Below are 26,812 nucleotides of genomic sequence, written 5' to 3'. Positions count from 1 at the left end.
AATTCAATCGGAAAGCCCCTAATCACATGGCAATATCAAAGGACAAAACACACCAAACGGAGGTTAGGTCAAAGAACTCTGCTAGACAGACATGTTCATCTTACAACATTCAATACACCAAATATATTTGACCTGTTGCTTAAAAGTAACTTAAATATTAACAAAATTATGAAAACTTATTGTTGACCAATTAACCATGAATAAGAATAAGAATAAGAATAAGAATAAGAATAAGAATAAGAATAAGAATAGAATAAGAATAAGAATAAGAATAAGAATAAGAATAAGAATTTTATTAGTTTGAAATCCAAACAATAGGATTGTTACTAAAATACACAACAAAAAAACAAACAAACAGGCATATTAAAATTACAAAACGATAGTCAATAAACAGTTACACTACAAACATGTAGCATTGAAAGAAAAACAAAAACATAGATCAATAGTATAAATTATAATACTATTTTTGACCATGAGAATGAGTGAAAGGTCAATATATGTATGCATGTTGGGTTTTTAACGACCTATGTCTCAGGTTGGAGTTGTCAATACATTTGTTCCAACATTTTTTTTTATCATAGACCAAACTTATGGGTTCAGTGTATGTTCACTTATTTTTGTTTAAATGTCTTTTTGATCGAGTCAGCCATTCCAAATTGTATTTTAGAGGTTTTCCTTGTGTTATAATGTTCACTTCTGTCTTAAGTTGGGGTGAAGGCTGGCGCTTGTTAAAACGTTTAAATCCGCTGCAAATCTAAATACCTGTCATAAGTCAGGAGTATGTTGTACAGTCATTTTCGTTTGTTAGTGTAGTTCAACAATATTTAATGTTTCTCGTTCTTACATGTGTATATATGGATTGGACCGTGTTTTTTTTGTGTTGGTTAATACTAGTCATTTTGGGTCGCTTTAAAGCTTGTTGTTCGGTGAGAACCAACGCTCCGTGTTGAAGGCCACATTTGGACTAATAATTGTTAACTTTTTATTCACTCTAACTTGGATGCAGAGTTTTCTCATTGGTAAACATACTGCATCCTCTAGTTTATATGTACACCTTATATTCATTGCATACACCAAATATAGCTGACCTATTGCTTATAATATCGGAGAAATAGACCAACTCACATAATCTTTAAATGTGTCCAAGGAACCACGACAATGAGGTCAAGGTCAGAAGAGAGCTGACATACGGACATGTACACCATATTCAAGGATACCATTTAACTTATATAGTTGTCAGTATCTGCGATAGAGCTGTTTCGGGGCTTTAAAACCCCCTTTTTATTAACAGACAATGCATTTAAATGGGGATATATGGTTGAAATCCCCTCCTCCTTTTTTTGCTGCTGGATCCGCCCCTGGAAGTCCCTTCGCGAAACTAACAACACTGCAACCAGATATTCGCTTCATAAGGTCTCATAAATGTCTATTTGAAATAAGAAAATAAGTAAGTCAGAAACATCTAAAATATTCATTCCTGCTAAAGTCGTTCTCAGAAACAATGGGGACCCGAATCGTGAAATGTAAAACTGTAACCAGATCTTCGTGTCACTTTGGTTTCATCTAAACAGATAATTTCAAAAAGAAATAAAACAAATCCTTATACTGTTAATAAATCAAACTTGAAAACATTAGGAACCTTACTACGCTTAAATATACATGTACACCTTCGTATCTCTCGGGTCTCATTATAAATAAATAAATAAAACAAGAAGTCAGAAACAGTAAAAATATTTATTTCTCCAAAGGTTTTTAGATTCACTATGTAACATTCTATTCATCAGTTACTGGTAGAAATCTAAATATATGAATGCCCTGCATTAAAATTATATTCAATAATAAGTATAATATATATATACGTAATGAATGCCCTGCTGACTAAACACTAGGATTAAATAAGTTACGGAATTCTCGCACTAAACAAAATGATGACATGTTTGAAGCGCTTTGCACTACAAAAAATGAACAGACGAAACAGGTCTGTTGCATATAGTTTAAAAACACTACAGTCTTCTCAGAAAAAATAGAAAAATTCAGCATGTCATGTTATAACCAAAATACCAAAAAATGTAGCTTTTGGGTCCTTTTATGACTGTAAAAGGCAGAATCATCGGGATTTTGCTAATTAATGAAGGAAGTACTGTGATCTATAGTAACTCAAAGCCATGTCATTTTGGTCATTTGGACTCTTATATTATTGTCTTAAACAATATTTATGCAATCATACAAAATCTCCTTTTATTGTAAAACTGAACAGCGTGAGCGCTAACATTGAGAACTGCACTAGTGAAATATCCGGAATATGTTTTTGTTTTTGCTTTAGGATTACCTTTAATAATGGTTGGTGAAATTAACCAAAGTGTATGTTGTTATTTCCTAAGTGATTGGCTGTATATATACTGACCACAAAAATGTATAGAGAAGGACTAACAAATAGACATGTAAATATTTGGTTTTCGTTCATTTTTTTTTTATATATAAATAAGGCCGTTAGTTTTCTCGTTTGAATTGTTTAACATTGTCATATCGCGGCCTTTTTATAGCTGACTATGCGGTACTATATATATTTACGGTATAGACTTTGCTCATTGTTAAAGCCGTACGGTAACCTATAGTTGTTAATGTCTGTGTCATGTTGGTCTCTTGTGGACAGTTATCTCATGGGCAATCGTACCACATCTTCTTTTTTTATATGTAGATTGAATACTTTAGTTACATTAGCGTCTCACAAATCCTACTGGTGAAAGATAACATTTTATGTTATAATGATCTTGGTAGACAATAATGGACTAAGTATTACAAAAAAATAGACCAAACAGATAAATAATGGAGACAAATATTTCAAAAATTAAACTATAAAGAAAAACAGACCAAAAAAAGGAAGAAAGAAAAATGTGGTGCTAAAAAATGAAATAGAACAATGGGGTGCTAAAATAAAAAGAATAGAAAATAACAGGGTGCTGACAAAAAACTATAAAAGATAGAGAATTTTTTAAAAGGGAAAAATGACAGATATGAAAATGGACCCCCCTTTGTCGAAAATATGATCACACGAAATAAAGGATTTCAATTGTTATTCAAATGACAATGCATAACATGACTTTCTCTTTCAAAAAAGTGAAAACAAAATGAGGCTGGTCTTAAAAAACAAAGCAAAATATTATTAGCACCTTTTAATTTTTTTAAAGAAAAATATGTCATCAAGGCCAATCTATATAAAACAATTTGCTAACTAACAATTATAAGATATATTTTGATGTATAACAATACATGTACATACAAACAGTAAAAAAATGTTCATTTAGACCTTTCGGTAAAGCAATTATCTGCACGGGATGATTTGGACGGTGTAAAAAAATAATTAGACCAGATCAAATATAAAATGCCAATGAAAGTTTTAGCCTTATAATTTCCAAAATGTCTGTATTCCCATAACAAGGCAACCAAAATCTATATGGATCTTTCCCGACCTCAGTGGCGGATCCAAAAAATGTTAAAAGAGGGGCTCCAGTCATGATTCAGTGATTCCCTATTTTTCCCTCAAAAGAGTAGCCCGAGTGAGTCCCCTGTCACCCCCTAAATCTGCCTCTTGACCTATATAAGTGTGTGTCAACCAATAAAAAAACCTTCTAACAATATATACTGGTAAGCAACTGTGTCTTTTAAAAGCACCATAGACACAATAAGTAAAATGTCTACTTAGTATACATTATAATGCAACATTGTTTATAACGTTCATTTTAATTGGACAACGTCACTATAATTCTCATGGCATCAATTCACAATTGATGCCGAGTAAATAAATGTTTTTTATACATTATAGTTACGGGAATGTTTTAAAACAATAATAAAATGATCACTTGTGAAAATGATATAAATTAAAGCAATAAAACAATACTTGATACATGTTAAATATGCAGTAAAAGCAAAACAGCATCAGAAGCATATACGGGATTTCGAAACCAGGGGCCCCCAAACTAGACCACGTTAGGAGAAGAAAAGGTAAATATGTAGCTCCCTAATAAGGGGTAATTCATGCCACCTTTCCCCTTAATCCACCTCAGAACCTCACGACGATCGTAAAATTAAGTTAAAAAAAAATAAGTTTGGTGTGCTATGAATTTATTTGGTCTAAAGAGCGAACACAGAAAACATGGTTTCTCGATCCTGATGAAATGAAAATATTTGAATTTGAAAATAGACTATGTTAAAAGAAATAACAACTTATCCATAAACCATCTGAAATTTCATAAAAACAAAATGCCTAAAAAAAAAATATTCCGCCTTTTTTTCGTCAAAACCAAACAATTATAACAAGCTCTATACAGAACTAAGTGATCAAGTAGAACCCACAAATATCTTTAGATCTAATACACAGTAAGAATGAAGCTGTACAGAACTTAAATTCAAACACCTCCACATTTTATATCTGTAGTGGTTTAGCTAATAAAAATAAAAGAGTTTCGTAAAATAAATCTATCGTTCATTGACGACCTGCCGTCTTCTTCTTTTTCTTAATAAAATATTTAATTAAATTACACATGTTCTAACTACTAGTATCTATATATACAAAATACGTTGACATGGTATATGCATAGAACTTAACTACAAAGCATATGAAATAATACTGCACAAACAATGTGCAATGCATAAAAGTTTAAATAAAACTTAACTTGATACAAGTATTGACACTCCTACATATCACCAAGACTACCTTACAAAGATACCAACCATTTATCTTGTGTAGGTGGCATAGGTTTTTCTCGAGGCAAAATTTGTTTTCTCGAATTTATTCAAAACCTAGATAACGCCAGCTAAATTCTATTCTAAAATACTACAATTTAATTCTAAATTCCATTTTTTTTTTAAAGTAAATCCTGAAAAAAAACGTTGATGATGACGTGTTAAACCCAAGGTTAAATTATTTAATAAACACACAGGAACAAATTCTGCTGGTTTTGTTCAACTCAATGTCGGTAAATTTTGTTTTACCAAATTATCAAAGGATACTAACTATTTTTGTATAATTCTAACTTTTAAACATTTTCAAAAAAGGAAATTTAAAGTCATTAAACTCGTTGAACAACACCAACCCCTTACAAAAGTAAAAGGGTGGGTGCTATGGATTTGAGGCTTTGGAGACAGTGCCCCCTACAAAAGTTAAATGGTTGTTGTCTATGGATTTGAAGCTTTGGAAACAGTGCCCCCTACAAAAGTTAAATGGTCGGTGTCTATGGATTTGAGGCTATGGAAGTAGCGCCCCCTACAAAAGTTGAATGGTTGGTGTCTATGGATTGGAAGCAGCACCCTCTACAATAGTTCTATGGATTTCATGCATTTGAAGCAGCAGTAGGACTCAGATATTCGTCATCATCGGCGTGAAGCTTGGCCTCAACAAGTCCTTCCTTTGTATAACGCTGCCAAAGTTTGCTGACAATTTCTGATGCTATAACTTGATTTGTCTTGTTGCTAAGAAACCAAATAAGAAACACACCATCATGGCGAAGATATTCCCGCACAAACTCTTTCTTAACTTCTCCATAGCGTGGTGATTGTTTCTCATTAATTCGACCAGCGCGGACGCCTTCCATTTCCATGAACTTAGTGACGTAATTATCAGTCCGGTAAGGTAAAAATATGGAAATTAGATTGTACAAAAAATTTACTGAATTTATAATGACCATGGAGACTAACATCAACCAGTTACAAAAGAAAAGTTTCTCGTTAAAGAGATTGATTGGTAGGGAGCATTGTACTGTCCACGTCTGGACATTGGTCATCTGTCGAACATCTAAATCACAGAAAGTAACACGTGGAAAACGGCCGTAGTCTTCAAATTTCTGTCCCTTGAAAATCATCGATAAAAATTCAAATCCAAGATTTTTAAAATCGTTTCCAAGAAATATATCCACCACTATAATCTGGACTGCGGCCGTCATTATGTATAAGAATGACGTCACCATAAACAAAAATACCAGGTAGTTACCATAGTGAAGTCCAAGTCGCGACATTTTTTCTTTTGCAATTTCCATTTTATGATGTGGCGATGAAATGGTATTTCTGATCTTTATATACTTGTGAAGATAGGCCACAATGTCGTCCAATGCTTTGTCTCTTTCTTCTCCTGTCAGATATCCAGCACTGGCGGCCATATTTAACATCTTCTTAATATTCAATAACGTATAACCTCCAAATCTCTTCCAAAACATTCTTGGCAGATAGAATAAAAGCGCTTGGAAGACTAGGATTAAGGGTACCCACTGATAGTACTCAATCTCTTTATTAACTCGGATTTCTTTTTCAAGCGGAAGACTACTCTCAAAGTCTACGTAATACGTGTTTGACACCCAGCAATAGTTATTGGTGTATTTGACATGCGCACCCGTAAACATGGCTGGACACCAACATTGTATAGGATTTCCGACGTATTGTTTACTACTGACCAGCATGGCTAGAATGATGAGGAATACTACACAGTATAACCTATTCAATAAATGTATACTGGAGTCATCTGTGATACCAACTTTAAATATCCTGGTCCCCTGTTTCTTGAAGTTTTCTATCCTTAAAAAAAGGTAAATAAGGGGTTATAAATAAGCGTCTAAAAATTTCGACGGAGAAAATACAAACGAACAGAAAAAGTCAAGTTAATCACAGTCGCTTGAATTTTAGTGAAAAAAGAAAAAAACAAATTTCATATATATATATATATATATATATCGCTAAAATTCAAGGGAACGTGGTTAAATTCACATTTCACGTATGCATTATTAACAATAACTTTTTATACATAATGTGTTCTGTTTTGCACAAAGATTAAAGGAGGAGCTCTGTATTTGATGCTCTCTTCTTCACTATAGGATCTGTCAAAAAAAAAAAAGTAAAAACACAAAAATACTGAACTCCGAGGTAAATTCAAAAAGGAAAATCAAAAATCAAAAGGCAAAATCAAAAGTCCAACCTAGCTTCTTTGATCTTGGTGTTAAATGTTTTATCTCACTTTAAAGTTCATTACAGTTGTCCGTCTTTCAATTTAACGCCATTGTTTGTGTAAAGTACAGTCATCAAAGCACAGTAAGGGGCTGCGACACTTTATTTAGATACTTCTACATTTTGTAAGATATCAAAAGTATATCAAGGAAGAGACAATCGTAATGAAACAATGTTGTTCAAATTTAAGCAAAACAAATTTTATCTGCTTAGAAATTTTTCAAAAAAAAATGATAACTTTTGTGAAATATTGACCAAGCTTATGAAAAGACTTAATATAAAAAAAAGAAGGAGGCAATCAACACAGGTCAGACGGCAAATTTAAAGGCGGTAGGGAAAATTTTTTTTTTAATTTTTATTCAACAACAAATTGCACTTTCTGCTGTTAACAATGTACCTCACCAGTCCAGCATACCAGTGAAGAGTCCCTGTTTGTTAATACCAGAAATCCAGGGTTGTTTTCTGGTAAGCATCAATATATTAAATCAACATTAGTATTATAATCTAACAGCTAAGTTATAAAATAATCAGCAATGAAATAATAAACAAGTAAATATCAGCGAGATTTATTTGTTTACCTATACATATAAATAGGAAAAAATACTATTTGGATATCATCTAGCAATATAAATGATTTTTGAGTATAGTTTCCGGAAACTTTCCATATTTTCTCCGTTAACGTGTGCATTGTTTTTCTATCGAATAACTTCCTGGTTTGAAACAAAATTGTCACACCGGTTTATGCGGCTTTAAAAATAGAACAAACAGATGTGATATAGCATTATAACAGGTATGTCTAAATCAAAATTTATCAATAGTGTAAAGAAGATCAAGAGTAAGACTGGTTTCTTTTTCAAATCTTCTTTTTGTAACGGTAAATTGATATAAATAGCCTCGATATTAATCTTAACATGTGGCGGTGAACAGTAAAATTTATATTACTTCATCAGTTCCTGATGCGTAATTTTAAAAATTTATATCTTTAATTAAGTTCTTTCATTTATTTTTGCTAGATCATATATTTCTCAAACAAACAAAAAATTATTTCAACAATTTGAAAGCTTTTTCTAGGAAACAATTACAATGTGTAGTCTTACATTTTGCCTGTAATTTGTAACTATACATAAATTCTGCTTTAAATACAGCATAAACATTTATAGCTTCTGTTTTCTGTTCAGACATGTAGTAAGCTTTATATATACAAAACATTATTAATGTAATCAAATAATTTATTTCATAATATTGTTCATCATTAATTTTATAACCAAATACTAGATTTTTCAATGTTAGAATATTATTATCAATATTCAGTTTTCCAAAAAGATTTTTAATTTTACTAAAGAAGTCATCAAGAAAATGACATTTCAGAAACATGTGATCATAATCTTCAGTGGTATTGCAAAAATTACAATTTGAAGTATTGCAGATATTCCACTGTTTTAATAAAGTTTTACAAGGTAGAATAAAGTGTAACAATTTCCAACGAAACACTTTATACTTATTTTCTTTCAAATAATGGTGAACAAATTTCAATATATTACAGACTGAACTCTTAATATACTCAATATTTAACACTGTTTTCCATCGGTTAAAACCAACAGGAATTTGAATCTCATTCTGAATGAATGTGTTATAAATTTTTTTTGTTTCTAACTTGTCTAATGTTTCTGTATAATTACAATTTCTCTTAATAAATAAAACATAATCTGTTTTTACTTGAGTTTTCTTTGAATTTTCTTGTCTTAAAATGTTTATCCATTCTTTTGGTAAAGCTTTCTTCAATTGAGAAAATTCTGACAACCAATTACATTTTATATTGAGTTTTTGTAAAATATATTTCTCTGATATGTTACCATTTTCATCTATAATGTCATTTACATATATGATTTTGCTATTTATCCAGTTTTGAAATATAAGGCTTTTTTTTTTAATCTTGATGAATTGATTTCCCCAGATTACTTGTTGTCGAATAGTTTTAAAGTTTTCTGGTTGCTCTATTTTTTTGTTTTTTACCCATGCTTTTAATATATTCAAATAAAATTCTGGCAGCTTATTTAAACCAGGAATTGAGTTAATACCATCAATGTTCATATGAAAAATAAGGAAATTCTTGCCAAATTTATTAAAATAAAATAATGGTATTACTTTCCAGTTGGCAAAATCTCCATATATTAATCTTTTAATCCACCCAATTTTTAGAGATTCTATGTATTTATCTATGTCAATCATTTTTAAACCACCATCTAGCAATTCATAGCTTAATACATTACGTTTAACTTTTTCTGTTTTGCTTTTCCATAAGAATTGAAATACAATTTTTTTAAATTTATCAATATATTCTTTTTCTATGTGAGAAACAGATGCTAAAAAAGTAATATTGGGTAGAATCAGTGATTTAATAACTGTTATTTTTCCCAATAAGGTTAGATTTCTTTTCTCCCAGTTTTTAATTATCTTCTCAGATTTTTCTAATTGTTTTTCAGCATTGAGCTTTTGACAATCATTTTTATTACAACCAAAAAAAACTCCTAAACATTTTACTGGTTTGTTTGTAAAGTTAATGTTTTCATATTTTTCTTTACAATGTTTGTGTTTTCCTAACCATATGCCTTCTGTTTTTGATCTGTTTAATTTAAGTCCTGATAATGTGCCAAAGATTTCAATCATATTTAAAACTTTTGAAATGTCTTTTTGTGATTTTAGAAAAAGTGTTGTATCGTCTGCAAGTTGGCTGACTTTTAATGAATGTGTTTTCCCATCTATCTTAATTTCAAAGCCTTTAATGTTATGGTCTTGCCTTATGTTACAGGCTAATATCTCTACTGCAATAACAAAAATTAATGCACTGCACGGACACCCTTGTCGTATACCGCGTTGAATGTTTATGGGTTCAGATATCCATCCATTATTTATTACTGAGCTTTTTATATCTGTATATAAAGTTTTAATCCATTTAAGCATAGAGTTTTGGAATCCAAATTTTTTTAAAGCTGAAAACATAAAATCCCATTCTAGAGAGTCAAATGCTTTAGAGAAATCTAAAAAAAGTAGTGCCCCCTCTATGTTAAATCTTTCTGCATAATCAATTATATCTTGGATTTGTCTAATATTATAACCTATATATCTATTTTTAACATAACCATTTTGATCCTTATGTATAATATTTGGAAGTATATTTTTAATGCGTTGAGCCAATGAATATGCAATTAATTTTGTATCAATATTTAATAAAGTTATGGGTCTATAATTATTTAAGCAAAGTGGATCATTCTTTTTATGTATTAGAGAAATAACTCCTAGTTTTTGAGAACTTGTTAACTCCCCTTTTTTATATGAATAATTAAATGTAGATACAGCAAATTCTTTTAAATCATTCCAAAAAGTCCTATAGAACTCAACACTAAGTCCATCAATTCCAGGTGATTTATTAAGTTTCATCTTGAATAACGAACTAGTACATTCTTCAATGGTTAACGTACCTTCCATTATCTCACTCTCTTGTTTATTTAATTTATGATCAATATTTATATCATTAATATATTTATCTATGGATTTTACATTTGGACATGTGCTATTATAAATATTTTGATAGAATTCTTTTTCTATTTGTAAAATTTTAGAAGACTCTGTATGTATATCTCCTTTTTCATCTTTTAAAGCAGTTATAGTCTTTCTGGTCTGTCTAGCTTTTTCTAGTCCCAAAAAAAATTTAGTATTTTTCTCTCCTTCTTCTACCCATTTAATCCTTGACCTTATTTGAGCTCCTTTACTTTTTATTTCATAAATTTTTCTTAGTTTACATTCATTATAAGTTAATTCTTCTTGATAATGTTTAATAACATCATCTTTACAGTTTCTGTTTATATTTTCATTTAATTTTTTTATCTTATTTTCCAATATATGTATTTCACTTTTATTTTTATTTGCATTTCTTTTACAGTATGCAACAGTATATTCTCGAACTTCAATTTTGAACAGATCCCATTGATGGCCTATTTTATCAGTAAGTTTTGTTTTATTTTTATATTTCATGATAAGACCTTTTATTATATTTTTATACTCTGTATTATCTAAGATACTGTTATTAATTTTAAAATAACCTTTCCCTTTTGATTGTGATCTCCCTTTTACCTTTAAAGATATAGCTTGGTGATCTGTATGTGAAATAAGTGCAGGTCTTATATCTGTTGAATAAATATGTGACCTTATTTCTGGACAAACAAGAAAGTAGTCTATGCGTGAAGCTTCGTTTATCTTATTTTTCCGTCTCCATGTAAATTGTATATTATTTCTATGTATGTCTCTCCAAATATCTATCAGTTTGTGTGTTTTGATTAACCCCTTTAAACTGTTGACTGGTTTTTGTTTTCTTTTATTATTTCTGTTGTTTTTTTTGTTGTCAATATTAGATAATGTATCATTCATATCTCCCCCTACTATGACCATACCTAAACTGTTTTTCTGTATCATGTCATTTACTTTTTTGAAGAAAACATTCCTATTTTTAGGTAGATTTGGTGCATAAATATTAACTAGAGTATATATACTTTCTGAAATTTCTATGTTAATCAAAATTATGCGCCCCTCCTCATCTTGAAATTTATCAATTAATTGATAATCAGTGTGATCACTTATAAAAATAGATACCCCTCTTGATTGAGAATTTCCATAACTGTGGTATGTATCACCTTTGAATTCATTTTTAAATTTTTCCTCTAAAGTAGAGGTAAAATGACTCTCTTGTACAAATAAAATATTACAATTCTGATACTTCATCCACATATGAAGCCTTTGTCTTTTATCTTTTGAACCAAGACCTTGGCAGTTTAATGAACATATATGTATTTTTTCACTCATTGTTTACCATAGATTTCTAGTTAAAAAAAGTAAAGTTTCTTATATATAATATAACCATAATTTGTTTACAACATGGTATATACAGCTAGTATTAATATTAATATACACATTGTACATAACATTGCCAATAGTGCTTACAATAATATTGCAAATAATCATTTTAACATTTCTAGTATGATAACTACATTGTTTACTTTTATTTCATTGTCTATTTTCAGACCGCATATGGCCTTGACATTACTCAGACACTGACCCAGATTCTGATTAGCAAATTGAAGTGGTATGTCTGAACACCAGATGTTATTAAAAGAAAAGTTAAACAATTTCAGTGATGGTTTTGTGATATACCATATTCCAAATATTAGCCAGAATAGAAATGTATCATTATTGGATTTACCTGTGAATGTTAAAAAAACGTGGATGGCTATACATTTAGTGTCATGTTCTAAAAATAGATTTGGATTTTCCTTTTCTATACATTGAAAACAAGTGTGAAGAATATTACCACTCTGGATTATAAACGTGGCATAAATGACTGATGGATTTTTTTTCACATGGAGAAAAAAAAGTTGGATATAGATATGTGTATTTCTTGCAATTTCAATATCAATGATGTGGTTTTTACCAAAGATACATTCAAATTCTAATGTTCTATTTATAGCGTACCATACTAACAGGTGATTGTTTGAAACATAAACGTTTTTTATGATAAACATATATTTGACATTCAAATAGTCATAATCTTTTGAAAGTATGCAATCTTGCATTGCATCACAATCATTTTTTTGTTTTTTTTTAATTAATAAAATAAAAATAATAAATTCTATGAACATATATTTATATTTGAGCATTGTAGTGTTTTAATTATTTAACAATTGCATTGTAATGGATTTACATATTGTACTTTATATATATATATATCTTTATTCTCACAAACCAAATTACAAAGGTATAGAGATAATTATACATATTTCAAAATTACATAAATAAATAATGTACGAAAGTAGATAGAGGCATTCACAATTGTTCACCCAGAAAAATTCAATTTGTTATTGATCTCCTTAATAAGTTTACATAGTTCGTTCAGTTCTGAACATTTTTTTGAATTCATTAAGTCATAAAACTTCAATGTATTTGGACTATTTCTATAGTAAAATGCAATACATTGTTTTCTACAGTTATCAAAAGCTGAACAATTAAAAATGTAATGGTATTCATCACCAATGGCATCTGAATTACATAATACACATTTTCTGTTTTCTCTTTCTATTTTTTGCCATCTTCCAGTTTCTATTGGAAATTTCATGTTCAAAGTTCGAAATTTAAAAAATAAGGATATTTGCCTATCATCCAAAATATTAAAATATTTTTCAAACTCCAAAGTATCTTTAAATAAGCGATAATTTAATGCTTTTGGTGATTCCTGTAGGCTTGCTAGCCATTTTTGTTTGAATTGATCTATTAAATTCTGTTTGATGGTTACATGTAGCCATGTTTTATTGGCCCTACGGTTTAAATGTCTTTTGTGCAGGACCTGTACGTTCTTGATACTCTTCTGTTGGGGTTGTTGCGTTTCTCTTATCGGTTTTATTTCTTGGAGTTTGGTTCGTTCCTTGGAAATATTGGCTTATATCTCCTAGTGTTTTCTTTTGATTATTAGTCAGTTTTTTTTTCTTCTTTTTTTTGTGCGAACCATCTATTGGAGTGTTGGTGTTTATAGCTTCCAATCCTGAGTCATGATTGTTCATGTATGTATTGTCGTTGTCTGCACTTTTGTTGGTAGAAGTGTCTGTTTGATCATTACTGAGTGGAGCTATAGCTGATACTGTTTGACTGTCATTGGGGATTGGTTGCAGTATTGATTGTGATGTCTGCACCAAGTCTTCTGTTTCTGACTTATCCTCATCTGAATTGTCGTCTTCTGTGTCGTCACTTTCACTTAGATGCGAATTACACTCTGCTTGTCTGTGTCCTTGTTTCTTACAATGAAGACAAACCCAGTCATTTGGACACTGCGAAAATTTGTGACCTTTCTTTAGGCATTTATTGCATGAGATTTCAGCTTGATTGTGATTTTCTTGTCCTTGGTGAATAACTGTTGCTCTGTATTTACCAATAAGGACAGATCTCGGTAGAGCTTTACTTAAAGGAGCTACCATTGCGATTCTGTCTCCAGTTTGGCAATTTGATAACAGGCCATCTACTCGCAATCGTTCTCTGTACATTTTAATAACCTCGCATCCGTGGTATTCTAAGCTTCGTTCAATCTGTCCGTCCTCAGCGGAACAGGGCACATTTTTTACACGTACTTTCAGGTAAGTTGGTCTTTCATTAACAATTATCCTTGGGTTTCTACTGTAAACCTGGATATATTTATTCCGAATTGTTATGCCAGACGTAATGAGGGATTCTCTATCGATATCAGAATCAAAATAGATTCTCCACAAACCTCGAACACGCTGCAACCCTTTGAGATGACTGGCTGGGCATATTGTAGCGTCAATGGTTTTGTACAGTTCTATGTGTGTTAGAAACTGGTCTCTGCTTGGTTTAGTGTTGCCAAACAAGTCAGTTTCTAATATGAAAACTGGTTTTACATCCTCAACATCATAATTGTTTTTTGTGTTTTGTTTTTGCAATATAGAAGAGTAAGTCTCGATGGTGTCCGCCATATTGTTTTTGTCATTGGTTTGGTTTACCTCTGAATTTTCAACTGTAGTATTTGTATTATTTGCTGAATTTGACATCTTACGACTGTAAAAGTTTCCAACTTCTATTACAACTTCGTCTGATCAAAAATTAGTTATCAAACCACATCTGATACACATTAAATCATACTTTTTGTGGGAGCCGTGACATAAAACCGCCTTAGCAATCAAGCCCCGGATGTCCCGGTAGGGAAAATTAACACAGTGGAGCTTAAGGAAAGGTAGACAAATTTAAAGAGGGTATGGCTAATTAACACAGAGCTTATAGAAAGGTCTTAACAAAAAACAAAGGTTGACTATATTAAAGGTGTTATATGACGAATTTACACAAAAATAATGGACAGGTCGACAAAACCAAAAGAGATTTGTATGACATTTACCTTTTAAACACAGAGATAATGGGAAGGTCGACAGAGAGGTTGGACGAATTTATAATAAAATGAACATTAGATATGTCGAAAAATACTAATATGACTGTACTAAATTGCACAAATATGTTTAATTTGTGGTTCGACCTATCAGGCGTTTATATAATTTGCTGATCTGTTAAGAAATAAGCCATACTATTGTTACAATATTGCACACACTTGGATATGATACTATGAATTTTGGTGATTGAATGGAACGCTTTTTAAAAATGCCTAATTTTTTTTTACATAAATAAGGCCGCTAGTTTTCTTGTTTGAATTGTTTTACAGTGCCTTTTACAGCTGACTATGCGGTATGGGCTTTGCTCATTGTTGAAGACCGTACGGTGACCTATAGTTGTTAATTTCAGTGTCATTTTTGTCTTGTGTGCATAGTTGTCTCATTGGCAATCATACCACATCTTCTTTTTTATATTAGATAGGAATTATTTCAGGGGAAATTGGCCTTACCTCTTGGAAGGTATAATTTGATTACTGATTGTTCTTATTGTACAGTTTTGTACATTTAACATGTTTAAGAGATACATACAGTGTACTGTGAATTTGGCAAAATATGTCAAAGTTGCAGTTAAGGGTACTAATTTGCTGGTGTGTTTAGAAATAAATCACAATATTATTAGAACCTTCAAGTCATTGGACTGTGATGCTTTGAATTTAAGTACCGATTGAAGGCTTTTTGAAATAGTATTAAAGAAAGGAATAGGCCAATAAAGACTCCTTTGAGGCCTAAATTGCATTTTTGATTAAATTTTGCATATATTTATTAATAAGCTTGAATTTGAGCGTTTTTAATGACTAAATCAATTCAAATGAAATCCTACACATACAATAATTGAATCGACTGATGTAGACACTTAAGTGTTTAAAAAGTGTCTAAAATCTTTCATCTGACAGATGAACCTGAAGTTGGAGGTCAAAATCGGCCATTACCGAACCTACTCCTTTACTTGTTTAATAGAAACAATAAAATGAGCCAGTATTTGCATAAAAACAATATAAGTTCTGACATGCATTATCCATTGAAATTCTCTGTGTAATCTCCTTTGTTGACAGGTACTCTGTTTTTGAATTATTTTATCTCTAAATATTTATCACGAATCAAGGGTCTGTTTTAAAGAGTTTTTACCTGGCCGGAGTCTTTATTTAATGGATTCAATATTTTTCATGACTTTTGATCTTGGGTGGGGGCTTTAATTCTCTTATAATAAATTTCTATATATTTAAAAACCCAGTCATTCTCAGGATTTCTTTAGTTTTAGCCCTTTCGTCAAATTTTTTTAGGGCCATTATTCTCTTTTCTTACAACCCTTCTCAGACCCCATTTAATATTCTAATAGGTTAAACTGAACGTGAACGCCCCTTCCCACACACATTTTACCAAAATTGTATAAATCCCATGGTTTGGTTACAAATATGTCATATATGATAAGGTTACGTAACAAATGACTGTCATATTGCTTTAGGTTAAATACATGTATAATGTTGTTTTAACATTCCATGATTTGTTATTTCGATTTATTTAGAGTTAAAATGAGAACATTCAACTCTACTGAAGTACAAATAGGTTATGTCACGTTAAATACATGTACGTGAGTGTTCAGTCTAGTCTGACATTTATTAAATTAAATACATTATAAATAATGTTAGATACTCTGTTATGGGTGTGTTTTACGTGCAACAAAACATTAATAAAATAAGAAATATTTTTCAGTTCTCTTTATTTCAAAGACTCAAGAATGTATAATATTATGTAAACTTAAAAATCAAATTAAACTAAAGGAGGTGTCACAAATGGAGGACACATATATCTTATCAGTTTCAAAATTCAAGTCCTCACCGTCACCAATCTGATTTTTTTCGTGTTTTTTTTTTTTAAAGTTTTCAATCTTAATATGTTATCTTATACTTTGAAAAAGTCTGCCAGTAACAATAAATTTAGCATTGAAAGTAAAAAAATCATCATTTGAGTGAACAATGATTAAGACAGTATTTGAACTCAGACCTATAATGGTTTACTTTTTTTTAAATTGTTTAATATTTGGATGGAGAGTTATCTCATTGGCAATCACACCACATCTTCCTATATCTAAATCTAAGTAATTCACAGTCTTATTTTGCAAGTTTTTTTTGTTGTGTTGTGTTGTGGTTTTTTTTTTGTGTTTGTGTTTTGTGTTTTGTTTGTTTGTTGGTTTTTTTTTTGGTTGTTTTTTTTTGGGGGGGGGGGGGGGTATTATGTGTGATCCATCGAGGATAAAGAAAACAAATGAGCATTGTACTGAAACATGCATTTACCGTCTATAATTTGTGTACCACCGTGCTAGATCCCCTAGATGTTTCCATGATAATATTTCATCAAACAAAAGACAGTCAGTCAGTCATGTAACACGTAATATGTAAACATAAACAGTAAATATTTATGGTCAACAAGCACATCAAGTATCAAATTCTCACCCATTTAAAAACAATTCCCTTGTAATATTATAAATTCATCATTTTGCCATTTTTTACTTTTTCATATAAAATTATTGATAAACAACTAAGTACTTACTCTCCCATGGCTATCGACTTTTCTTCTTCACTTTTTTATCCTTTTTTAATGAATTAAACTTTCTTTTCTAAAGTTTTACACTTTTCAAAGCTCCTCCATCTTTTTTTTCGAATGTTCATCAACAAGTGAGGTATGACAAATGTGTACAGGTAGAAAATATACGAACATAAAATCAATGACGGCCGTAGGTGGTTGCCTTTCCCTTTGACAACTTTATCATAAGGTGACAATGTTTTATCGAGGGTGACAGTATGTTATCGTGATGACGGTGTCGTAGATTAGTGAGATTGTCTTCATATTATCTAGGTATAACAGTTTTACTTATCTATAAAGTATAACAGTTTTACTTATCTATAAAGTATAACAGTTTTACTTACGGATCATTGGGGCATTGTTTAGACCATTGTCTAAAATACTTATCAATATACCCTAAATTAACAAAGATTATGTAATTACAATTTACTGGAGATTAACATTTATTCTAAATACGGATTACTGGTACATATTGTTTTAGGCCATTGTCTAAATAAATATTTATTCTATACACCTTAATTTTACGAAGATTGTGTAAAAACTATGAAATTACAAATCATAAGAACAATAGGTTGAGATCAAATATTTATTTTTCAGACGGATTATTGGTATATTTAATGTTTGAGTACATGAGTACCCATTGACTGACCCCTCTTTTTTAATGACATTCGATTTGAAACTGTATGCAGAATATTTTTATCCACTTTTTATGAAGACATCTCTTATGATTTTCATTTGAACTACAAAAATATAAATTAAAAGTGACGGGTTTTTTTGTAAAATCATGGAAATTAACGATTTTTTACACAAATTAATTGCATGTATTCCAAATCTTTTAAAATAATCCGCATGCGGTTATCTTTTGATACAAAAAAGATGAACGTCTTGTCAAAAACTAGAAATGTCCGTGTAACAATAAATGTTAAAAGTGTTTCGATCCCACAAAAATATGAAGCTTAATATTTTATTACACATTTGAATTAGCCAGTTGATAATTGCTAGCATGTACAATTTTATAAAATCAACCACCGTGGGATCAATACTGTAGCGTATGCCCCGACATTGATTAAGTGTTATTTACCTTTGTCCGTCCGTCTGTACGTATGTCTTAAAATTGGTTTCCTTTCTCTATAACTTTAGTTTCACTCAACCAAATGTTACTAAACGTACACATAATGCTTATTACCAAAAATCACAGACCAAAGTTAGAATGTTATTAAACGTACACATCATGCTGATTACCACAAATCACAGACCAAGTTAAAATATGTAGTCACTTTGGGCGCATTTCATTTGCGCCGATTTTTGAAAATTATAATCTTTCATTTGCGCCACAAGGTAATATTTTATTTGCGCCAAAAAATAAAAACTTCATTTGCACCATTTTACAGGTAATTCAGGTAAGCAATAGTGGATAAATATGCATTGCTCTAAAATGTTTGTCTCTACAGTATTTCTCTGGATAATGGGGTGAGTTCAATGCCACAATCATTTCTGAAGCCGAGAGTCACTAAGTTTATAATTGGGGTGAGTTCAATGCCACACTCATTTCAGAAGCTGAGAGTCACTAAGGTTTATAAATATATAAAGTGTTCACATGTTCGAGGTGTCAATATGGACATTTTCGATTTAGACATACAACAGGAGAATAATTTAAAAGTGTGTAATATTAAATATATATGTTTTATCCTATTTACCTGTAATATTGGCGCAAATAAAAGGTTTTATTTTGGCGCAAATGAAATATTGTTTGTGGCGCAAATGAAAGATTTTTTTGGCGCAAATGAAATACCAATTGGCGCAAAAGCAAAGCACCGGTCACTTTGACCGTTCTCGATTTATGCCTCTTGAGACACCATTTCTTTCCTAAAACAAAACTCTTTGTGAATTGAAATTGAAAACAAAAGCAACACATTTGATAAATAGTTTCTTTCGGTAAATAACATTAGTTGAAATATGCTTAACATGGTTTAATGATATATTAGATTAGTTTTTAAACATAAAAATATATATAAATATGAAGATTTGGTATGCATGTCATTGAGACAATTCTCAAATCAAGCAAAGTACAGCATTAAACACGAAGCCTTAGCTCCCAACGAATAGCAAGTTATAAAGGGCCCAAAAATTAATACTATTTGTGTAAAAGAATTTAAAAGGTTGAGTTCAATAATATATATGTAACAACTAGTCTATAGCTACACGTTCAATAGTCAAAATCTACGTAGCACTACGTAGCCGCTACGATATTGAACTCAACACAGGAAACCAAAATCTCTATTGAACGTGTATCTAGCCTAGCTTTTACATAGATATTGATAGCAGCAAGGCTAGCTACTCTTTCGATCGTCATAAATCTACGTAGTACTACATAGCCGCTACATCCCGATGTACACGGTAAAATACCAAGCCTCAAGTTAATCATCTGTACATTTTACAGAGTTACCCTCTTTGAATGGATAGGAATATATAACTTTAATTATCTTTTGGTAGAACCTGTCGCAATTTTTGGTCCTAAATGCTCTTCAAAATTATTCATATCTTATTCGTACTTTTTTTGGCCTGTTTATTATTTTTTGTACTTGAGCGTCATTGGTGAATCTCTCGAAAACGAACAGCTTTTCTGGCGTACCCACATTGTACAGAATCCTGGCCTATATGTAATGAGTTTATTTGATCAATTTTCTAATCCAATGTCTCCTGCCGTGATTTTATTTTGCGCATAGCAATATAATACATGTACAATACAAATAATTCCGTCGAAACAGTCTTCAAGATGATTTACGTCAAGATAAAGAAATTCAGATATATATATATTAATTTTAAATATCTTCTGTATTTGTTTCAAAGTTCAAGGTACGAGGTCGCCTCAATGGTTACGATCTCGCGTAAGCGGGTTCGGTTTGAGTGCGAGGGATTTTAATAAAATTAACTGTACCAATTTTCTGGCACCAGATGCGCATTTCGACAATACATGTCTCTTCAGTGATGCTCGTGGCCAAAATATTTGAAATCCAAAGCTTATATAAAAGATGAAGAGCTATAATCCAAAATGTTTCTAGTTCACGTGTCCCTATTGAAGGTAAATCTAGAAAAACGCTTCGACTTATACATTTTATATATAGTACTACTAAGAACAATTTGATAACAATTATTTTACAACAAAAGTACTCGAGAAATGGTGGAAATACAACACTATAAAATATTTGTATCTGAACTAACTTTTAATCCGGCACCAGGTGAATACACCAATGAAAATGTGGAGATTTAACACTATACAATATTTGTATCTGAACTAACTTGTAATCCTGCGCTATTTGAATACGCCAATGTAAATGTGGAGATACAACTCTAGAAAATATTTGTATCTGAACTAACTTGTAATCCGGCACCGGGTGAAAACACCAATGGAAATGTGGAGATACAACGCTATAAAACATTTGTATCTGAACTAACTTGTAATCCGGCACCGGTTGAATACGCCAATGGAAATGTGTAGATACACCACTATAAAATATTTGTATCTGAACTAACTTGTAATCCGGCACCGAGTGAATACACCGATGGAAATGTGTAGATACAACGCCATAAAATATTTGTATCCTAACTAACTTGTAATCCGGCACCGGTTGAATACACCAATGGAAATGTGGAGATACAACGCTATAAAATATTTGAATCTGAACTAACTTGTAATCCGGCACCGAGTGAATACACCAATGGAAATGTGTAGATACAACGCTATAGAATATTTGTATCTGAACTAACTTGTGATCCGGCACCGGGTGAATACACCAATGGAAATGTGCAGATACAACGATATAAAATATTTGTATATGAACTAACTTGTAATCCGGCACCGGGTGAATACTCCAATTTAAATGTGGAGATACGTATACACCACTATAAAATATGGGTATCTGAACTAACTTGTAATCCGGCACCAGTTGAATACGCCAAAGTAAATGTGTAGATTCAACACTATAAAATATTTGTATCTGAACTAACTTGTAATCCGGCACCAGTTGAATACGCCAATGTAAATGTGGAGATACACCACTATAAAATATGGGTATTTGAACTAACTTGTAATCCGGCACCAGTTGAATACGTCAATGGAAATGTGGAGATACACCACAATAACATATGGGTATCTGAACTAACTTGTAATCCGGCACTGGGTGAATACACCAATGGAAATGTGGGGATACAACACTATACAATATTTGTATCTGAACTAACTTGTAATCCGACACAAGTTGAATACGCCAATGGACATGTGGAGATACACCACTATAAAAAATGGGTATCTTAACTAACTTGTAATTCGGCACCAGATGAATACGCCAATGTAAATGTGGAGATACACCACTATGAAATATTTGTATCTGAACTAACTTGTAATCCGGCACCGAGTGAATAAACCAATGGAAATGTGAAGATACAACACTATAAAACATTGTAATCCGGCACCGAGTGGATACACCAATGGAATTGTGGAGATACAACACTATAAAACATTTGTAATTGAACGAACTTGTAATTCGGCACCAGATGAATACACCAATGGAAATGTGTAGATACAACGCTATAAAATATTTGTATCTGAACTAACTTGTAATCCGGCACCGAGTGAATACACCAATGGAAATGTGTAGATACACCACTATAAAATATTTGTATCTGAACTAACTTGTAATCCAGCACCAGTTGAATACGCCAATGTAAATGTGGAGATACACCACTATAAAATATTTGTATCTGAACTAACTTGTAATCCGGCACCGAGTGAATACGCCAATATAAATGTGGAGATACACCACTATTAAATATTTGTATCTGAACTAACTTGTAATCCAGCACCAGTTGAATACGCCAATGTAAAACCAGACAAAAGCTAGCGAACAATAGCTAGCGAACAATAAGCCAGCGAACAATAAGACGATATATCGAGAAACCAAAAAACAGAATAAGACAACAACGGCCGTTAAATAAAAAAATATTCCAAAAGGCAGAAAATCAGTTAAATTATAGCAATTTTAACTCAATTTTGAAATGGTTTTCATCCAATCTATTGATTTAACAAGTCGCATAACTTGTTAGGCTACTATTCAGTACCACAATAACTCTGCATCTATCAACGGATTATCTGTAGGTGTAGGGCCACCTATGCACCCTCTTCAATTTAGAACGTATGTAAAAGTAGTCCTACCCTGTAAAATATAGCACCTTTTATATCATTGTTTAATCTAGACCTCAAATTTTGAAAAAAATGTCAAAAAATTAGGGGGGTCGGCCTATTCCAGGGCTTCTAGAGAAAAATAATGAGGGGTGTCACGGGGTATGACTATATAGGTCCCTACCCCCATTTTTTGGACATTTTTTTTCAAATTTTGAGCTCTAGTTTCAGATTTTTGAACATAGCACCCTTCGATACCTAGCGCAAAAGAAGCGCCTGTTTCTCCTCTACAGGACCTATATAGTCATATCCCGTGACACCCCATATTATTTTTCTCTAGAACTCCTGGAATAGGCCGACCCTACCCCCATTTTTTAAACATTTTTTTCGAATTTTGAGCTCTAGTTTCAGATTCTCGAACATAGCGCCCTTCGATACCTAGCGCAAAAGAAGCGCCTGTTTCTTTTTTACAAGACCTTCATAGTCATACCCCGTGACACCCCTCATTATTTTTCCCTAGAACTCCTAGAATAGGCCGACCCTACCCCCATTTTTTGAACATTTTTTTCAAATTTTGAGCTCTAGTTTCAGATTTTTGAACATAGCGCCCTTCGATACCTAGTGCAAAAGAAGCGCCTGTTTCTCCTCTACAAGACCTATATAGTCATACCCCGTGACACCCCTCATTATTTTCCCCTAGAACTCCTGGAATAGGCCGACCCCCCTAATTTTTTGACATTTTTTTCAAATTTTGAGCTCTAGTTTCAGATTTTTGAACATAGCGCCCTTCGATACCTAGCGCAAAAGAAGCGCATGTTTCTCCTCTACAAGACCTTTATAGTCGTACCCCGTGACACCCCTCATTATTTTTCTCTAGAAGCCCTGGAATAGGCCGACCCCCCTAATTTTTGACATTTTTTTCAAATTTTGAGCTCTAGATTAAACAATGACATAAAAGGTGCTTTATTTTACAGGGTAAGACTACTTTTACATACGTTCTAAATTGAAGAGGGTGCATAGGAGGCCCTACACCTACAAATAATCCGTTGATAGATGCAGAGTTATTGTGGTACTGAATAGTAGCCTAACAAGTTATGCGACTTGTTAAATCAATAGATTGGATGAAAACCATTTCAAAATTGAGTTAAAATTGCTATATTTTAACTGATTTTCTGCCTTTTGGAATATTTTTTTATTTAACGGCCGTTGTTGTCTTATTCTGTTTTTTGGTTTCTCGATATATCGCCTTATTGTTCGCTGGCTTATTGTTCGCTAGCTATTGTTCGCTAGCTTTTGCCTGGTCAATGTAAATGTGGAGATACAACTCTATAAAATATTTGTATCTGAACTAACTTGTAATCCGGCACCAGTTGAATACACCAATGGAAATGTGTAGATACACCACTATAAAATATTTGTAATTGAACTAACTTGTAATCCAGCACCATTTGAATACGCCAATGGAAATGTGGAGATACAACACTATAAAATATTTCTAATTGAACTAACTTGTAATCCAGCACCATTTGAATACGCCAATGGAAATGTGGAGATACAACACTATAAAATATTTGTAATTGAAATAACTTGTAATCCGGCACCAGTTGAATACGCATATGTAATGAGTTTGACTGTCCCTTTGGTATCTTTCGTCCCTCTTCTCTTGAATTGATGAGGATATATTTTCAAACTGATTAAAATACAGACTCATTTACAGTTTAATTATAAAAAAGAAGATGTGGCATGATTACCAATGAGACAACTATTCACAAAAGATCCAAATGACAAACATTAACAACTAAAGGTCACCGTACGACCTTTAACAATGAGCAAAGCCTATACCGCATAGTCAGCTATAAAAGGCCCCGATAAGACAATGTAAAACAATTTTAACGAGAAAACTAACGGCCTTATTTATGAAAAAAAAATGAACGAAAAACAAATATGTAACACATAAACAAACGACAACCACTAAATTACAGGCTCCTGACTTGGGACAGGCTCATACATAAATAATGTGGCGCAAGCTTTGCTTACGAGGATCTGAAACACTGCGTTTTATTTTCTGTTCTGGTAATTATCACACCAGCCAATGCAATGTTAGCCTTCAAATTTTTACAGGTGTGTATTAATCCGACAAAACTAGAGGATACCGACAGGACTTTACAACAAACCGTAGAACGAAACGTATTTCACAGAGGATCTGTATTTAATCGGATTGATGTGTTTGACATCCGTATTGTCGATCTTTAGTTACAAAAAATGTAATAACAAAAACAATGCACAACTCAATTAATTATGTTTGCATATGTATACATGTACATATCAACTGCGGAAGATTTACAGGTTTCAAACTCATCATTCTGTCAAAATAATCGCAACTAGTTTACAAAATATATGTACTGTTACCAGTGTTGATTTTTTATTGTTTAACAGAAATTCTATCGACTTTTCATAAGTTTTCCCGGACTATTTTTTATTGCTAGATTTTTGTACTTTGAAGTTCGTTACTGTCCCCCTTACCTTTTTGTTTCCTAAATTGAAAGCATGAACGTGGTCACAGGCATTTAAAAGTATCGTAAACTACGCCAACTCACAATCTTTTTACCAACATCACAGCACACATATGTAGAACTTGTTATTTCATGGTTTTCGAAATAAATGATATACATTACTGTGGCTTATGGTTATACTAGTATGCACTGAGGCAGAATAGTAAAAAGATTGCAAAGACACAGTTCGATACAGAATAACATGCAGTAGTTCCTACAAACAATTTTATGAAATGGCTCAATCACAACCACTTCCGCCTGAAACAACAGTAACACATGAACATAAAATGACAGAGAAAGGTAAAGAACTTTATCATTCACATAAGATAAAATACCTTAAACAAATTTACGGTTCGTGGGAAACTAGAAAATTTACTCGAAGAATTCTCAGAGTGCTCGAAGGAGCTGAAACCTCTACGCAAACTAGAGAAAAACATTTTGAAGTCTTGTGAAAAATACTGTGAAAACTCAAATCAATATATTGAGTTTTTGACACGCAAGAATAATGAAGACAGTAATGAAGCATTACCCACCTTCAAGACTGAGTTTAAAAAGTGCACTGAAATCATTGACAATACATTACAACAAATTAAGACATTGAAATTAACCGCAGCTGAAACTATGTCAGTAGTTCCTGTAGAGTCTGTCCGTTCAAACAATAGTGGTAAAAGCGGCTCAATTTCGAGTTCAGCTATGGCTAGGAAGCGTGTAAATGCTGAAGTTCAACGAACAAAGTTACAATATGCGGAACAACAAACAAAATTAATGAAGCAAAAGGCAAGATTAAGTGAATTAGAAACACAGTCTAAAGCTTTAAAGGACCGTGAAAAAGCTGAAGTTGATGCAGATTTAGCACTGCTTAAACAACAGACAGAAGCCGCTGTCGCAGAGGTCGAGGTCAAAGTTTTAGAAGAAGCCGAGAGCGATAGAAGATCCTTGTCGTTACGAGAAGACAAAGAGTCTTTACAAAAAGTGAAAATGACACTAACATAAAAGTATGTAAATGAACAATTTAATGAAGTGGAACAACAAGACAAGAATAATAATGTTCCGCAAGATATTTCGAACAATCAAGACAAATTTAGTTCACATACTCCGGCACCTTGGAACCAGTTAAACATAATTCCTACGCCAAGGAATTTGCCAAAATTTCAAGTCGACGATTTGGATCGATCGACTGTTGAAGATATCAAACCAGAAATTCGGCAAAAACAAACATTAAATCCTTATGCAGCTGATTTTGAATTAACTCAACCACCACTGCCACCAAATCATGATCAGTCTGTAGTGTCTGACTTGACAAAGTTTTTGTTGAAGAAAGATTTATTACTTTCTAGATTTCAGAATTTCGATGACTGTCCCGAAACTTATGCTTCATGGAAAGCTACCTTTAAAAGTATTACTGAAGAACTCTCAGTTACGGCTTTCGAAGAAATGGACTTATTTGTTAAATGGCTCGGCCGTGAATCTTCAAAGTTTTCGCAAAATATTCGTGCGTCAAATGTGAACGATCCAAA

At 32.0% G+C, this 26,812-nt stretch overlaps 1 protein-coding gene across 1 annotated transcript; it reads right to left on the bottom strand.

The window, feature by feature from the left end:
• Positions 1-1,720: 1,720 nt before the first annotated feature.
• LOC134694744 (innexin unc-9-like) lies at positions 1,721-17,824 on the bottom strand. The gene is made up of 2 exons (XM_063555790.1): positions 17,532-17,824; positions 1,721-6,564 (listed from the first exon to the last, which is right to left on the bottom strand). Exons 1-2 carry the CDS (start codon positions 17,537-17,539, stop codon positions 5,331-5,333), a joined length of 1,242 nt encoding a protein of 413 aa, XP_063411860.1. The 5' UTR covers positions 17,540-17,824; the 3' UTR covers positions 1,721-5,330.
• Between the last annotated feature and the right edge of the window lie 8,988 nt (positions 17,825-26,812).

The sequence above is a fragment of the Mytilus trossulus genome, chromosome 13 (genome assembly GCF_036588685.1).
Source record: "Mytilus trossulus isolate FHL-02 chromosome 13, PNRI_Mtr1.1.1.hap1, whole genome shotgun sequence".
NCBI lineage: Eukaryota > Metazoa > Mollusca > Bivalvia > Mytilida > Mytilidae > Mytilus > Mytilus trossulus.
This window is presented reverse-complemented; position numbering and strand designations above follow the sequence as displayed.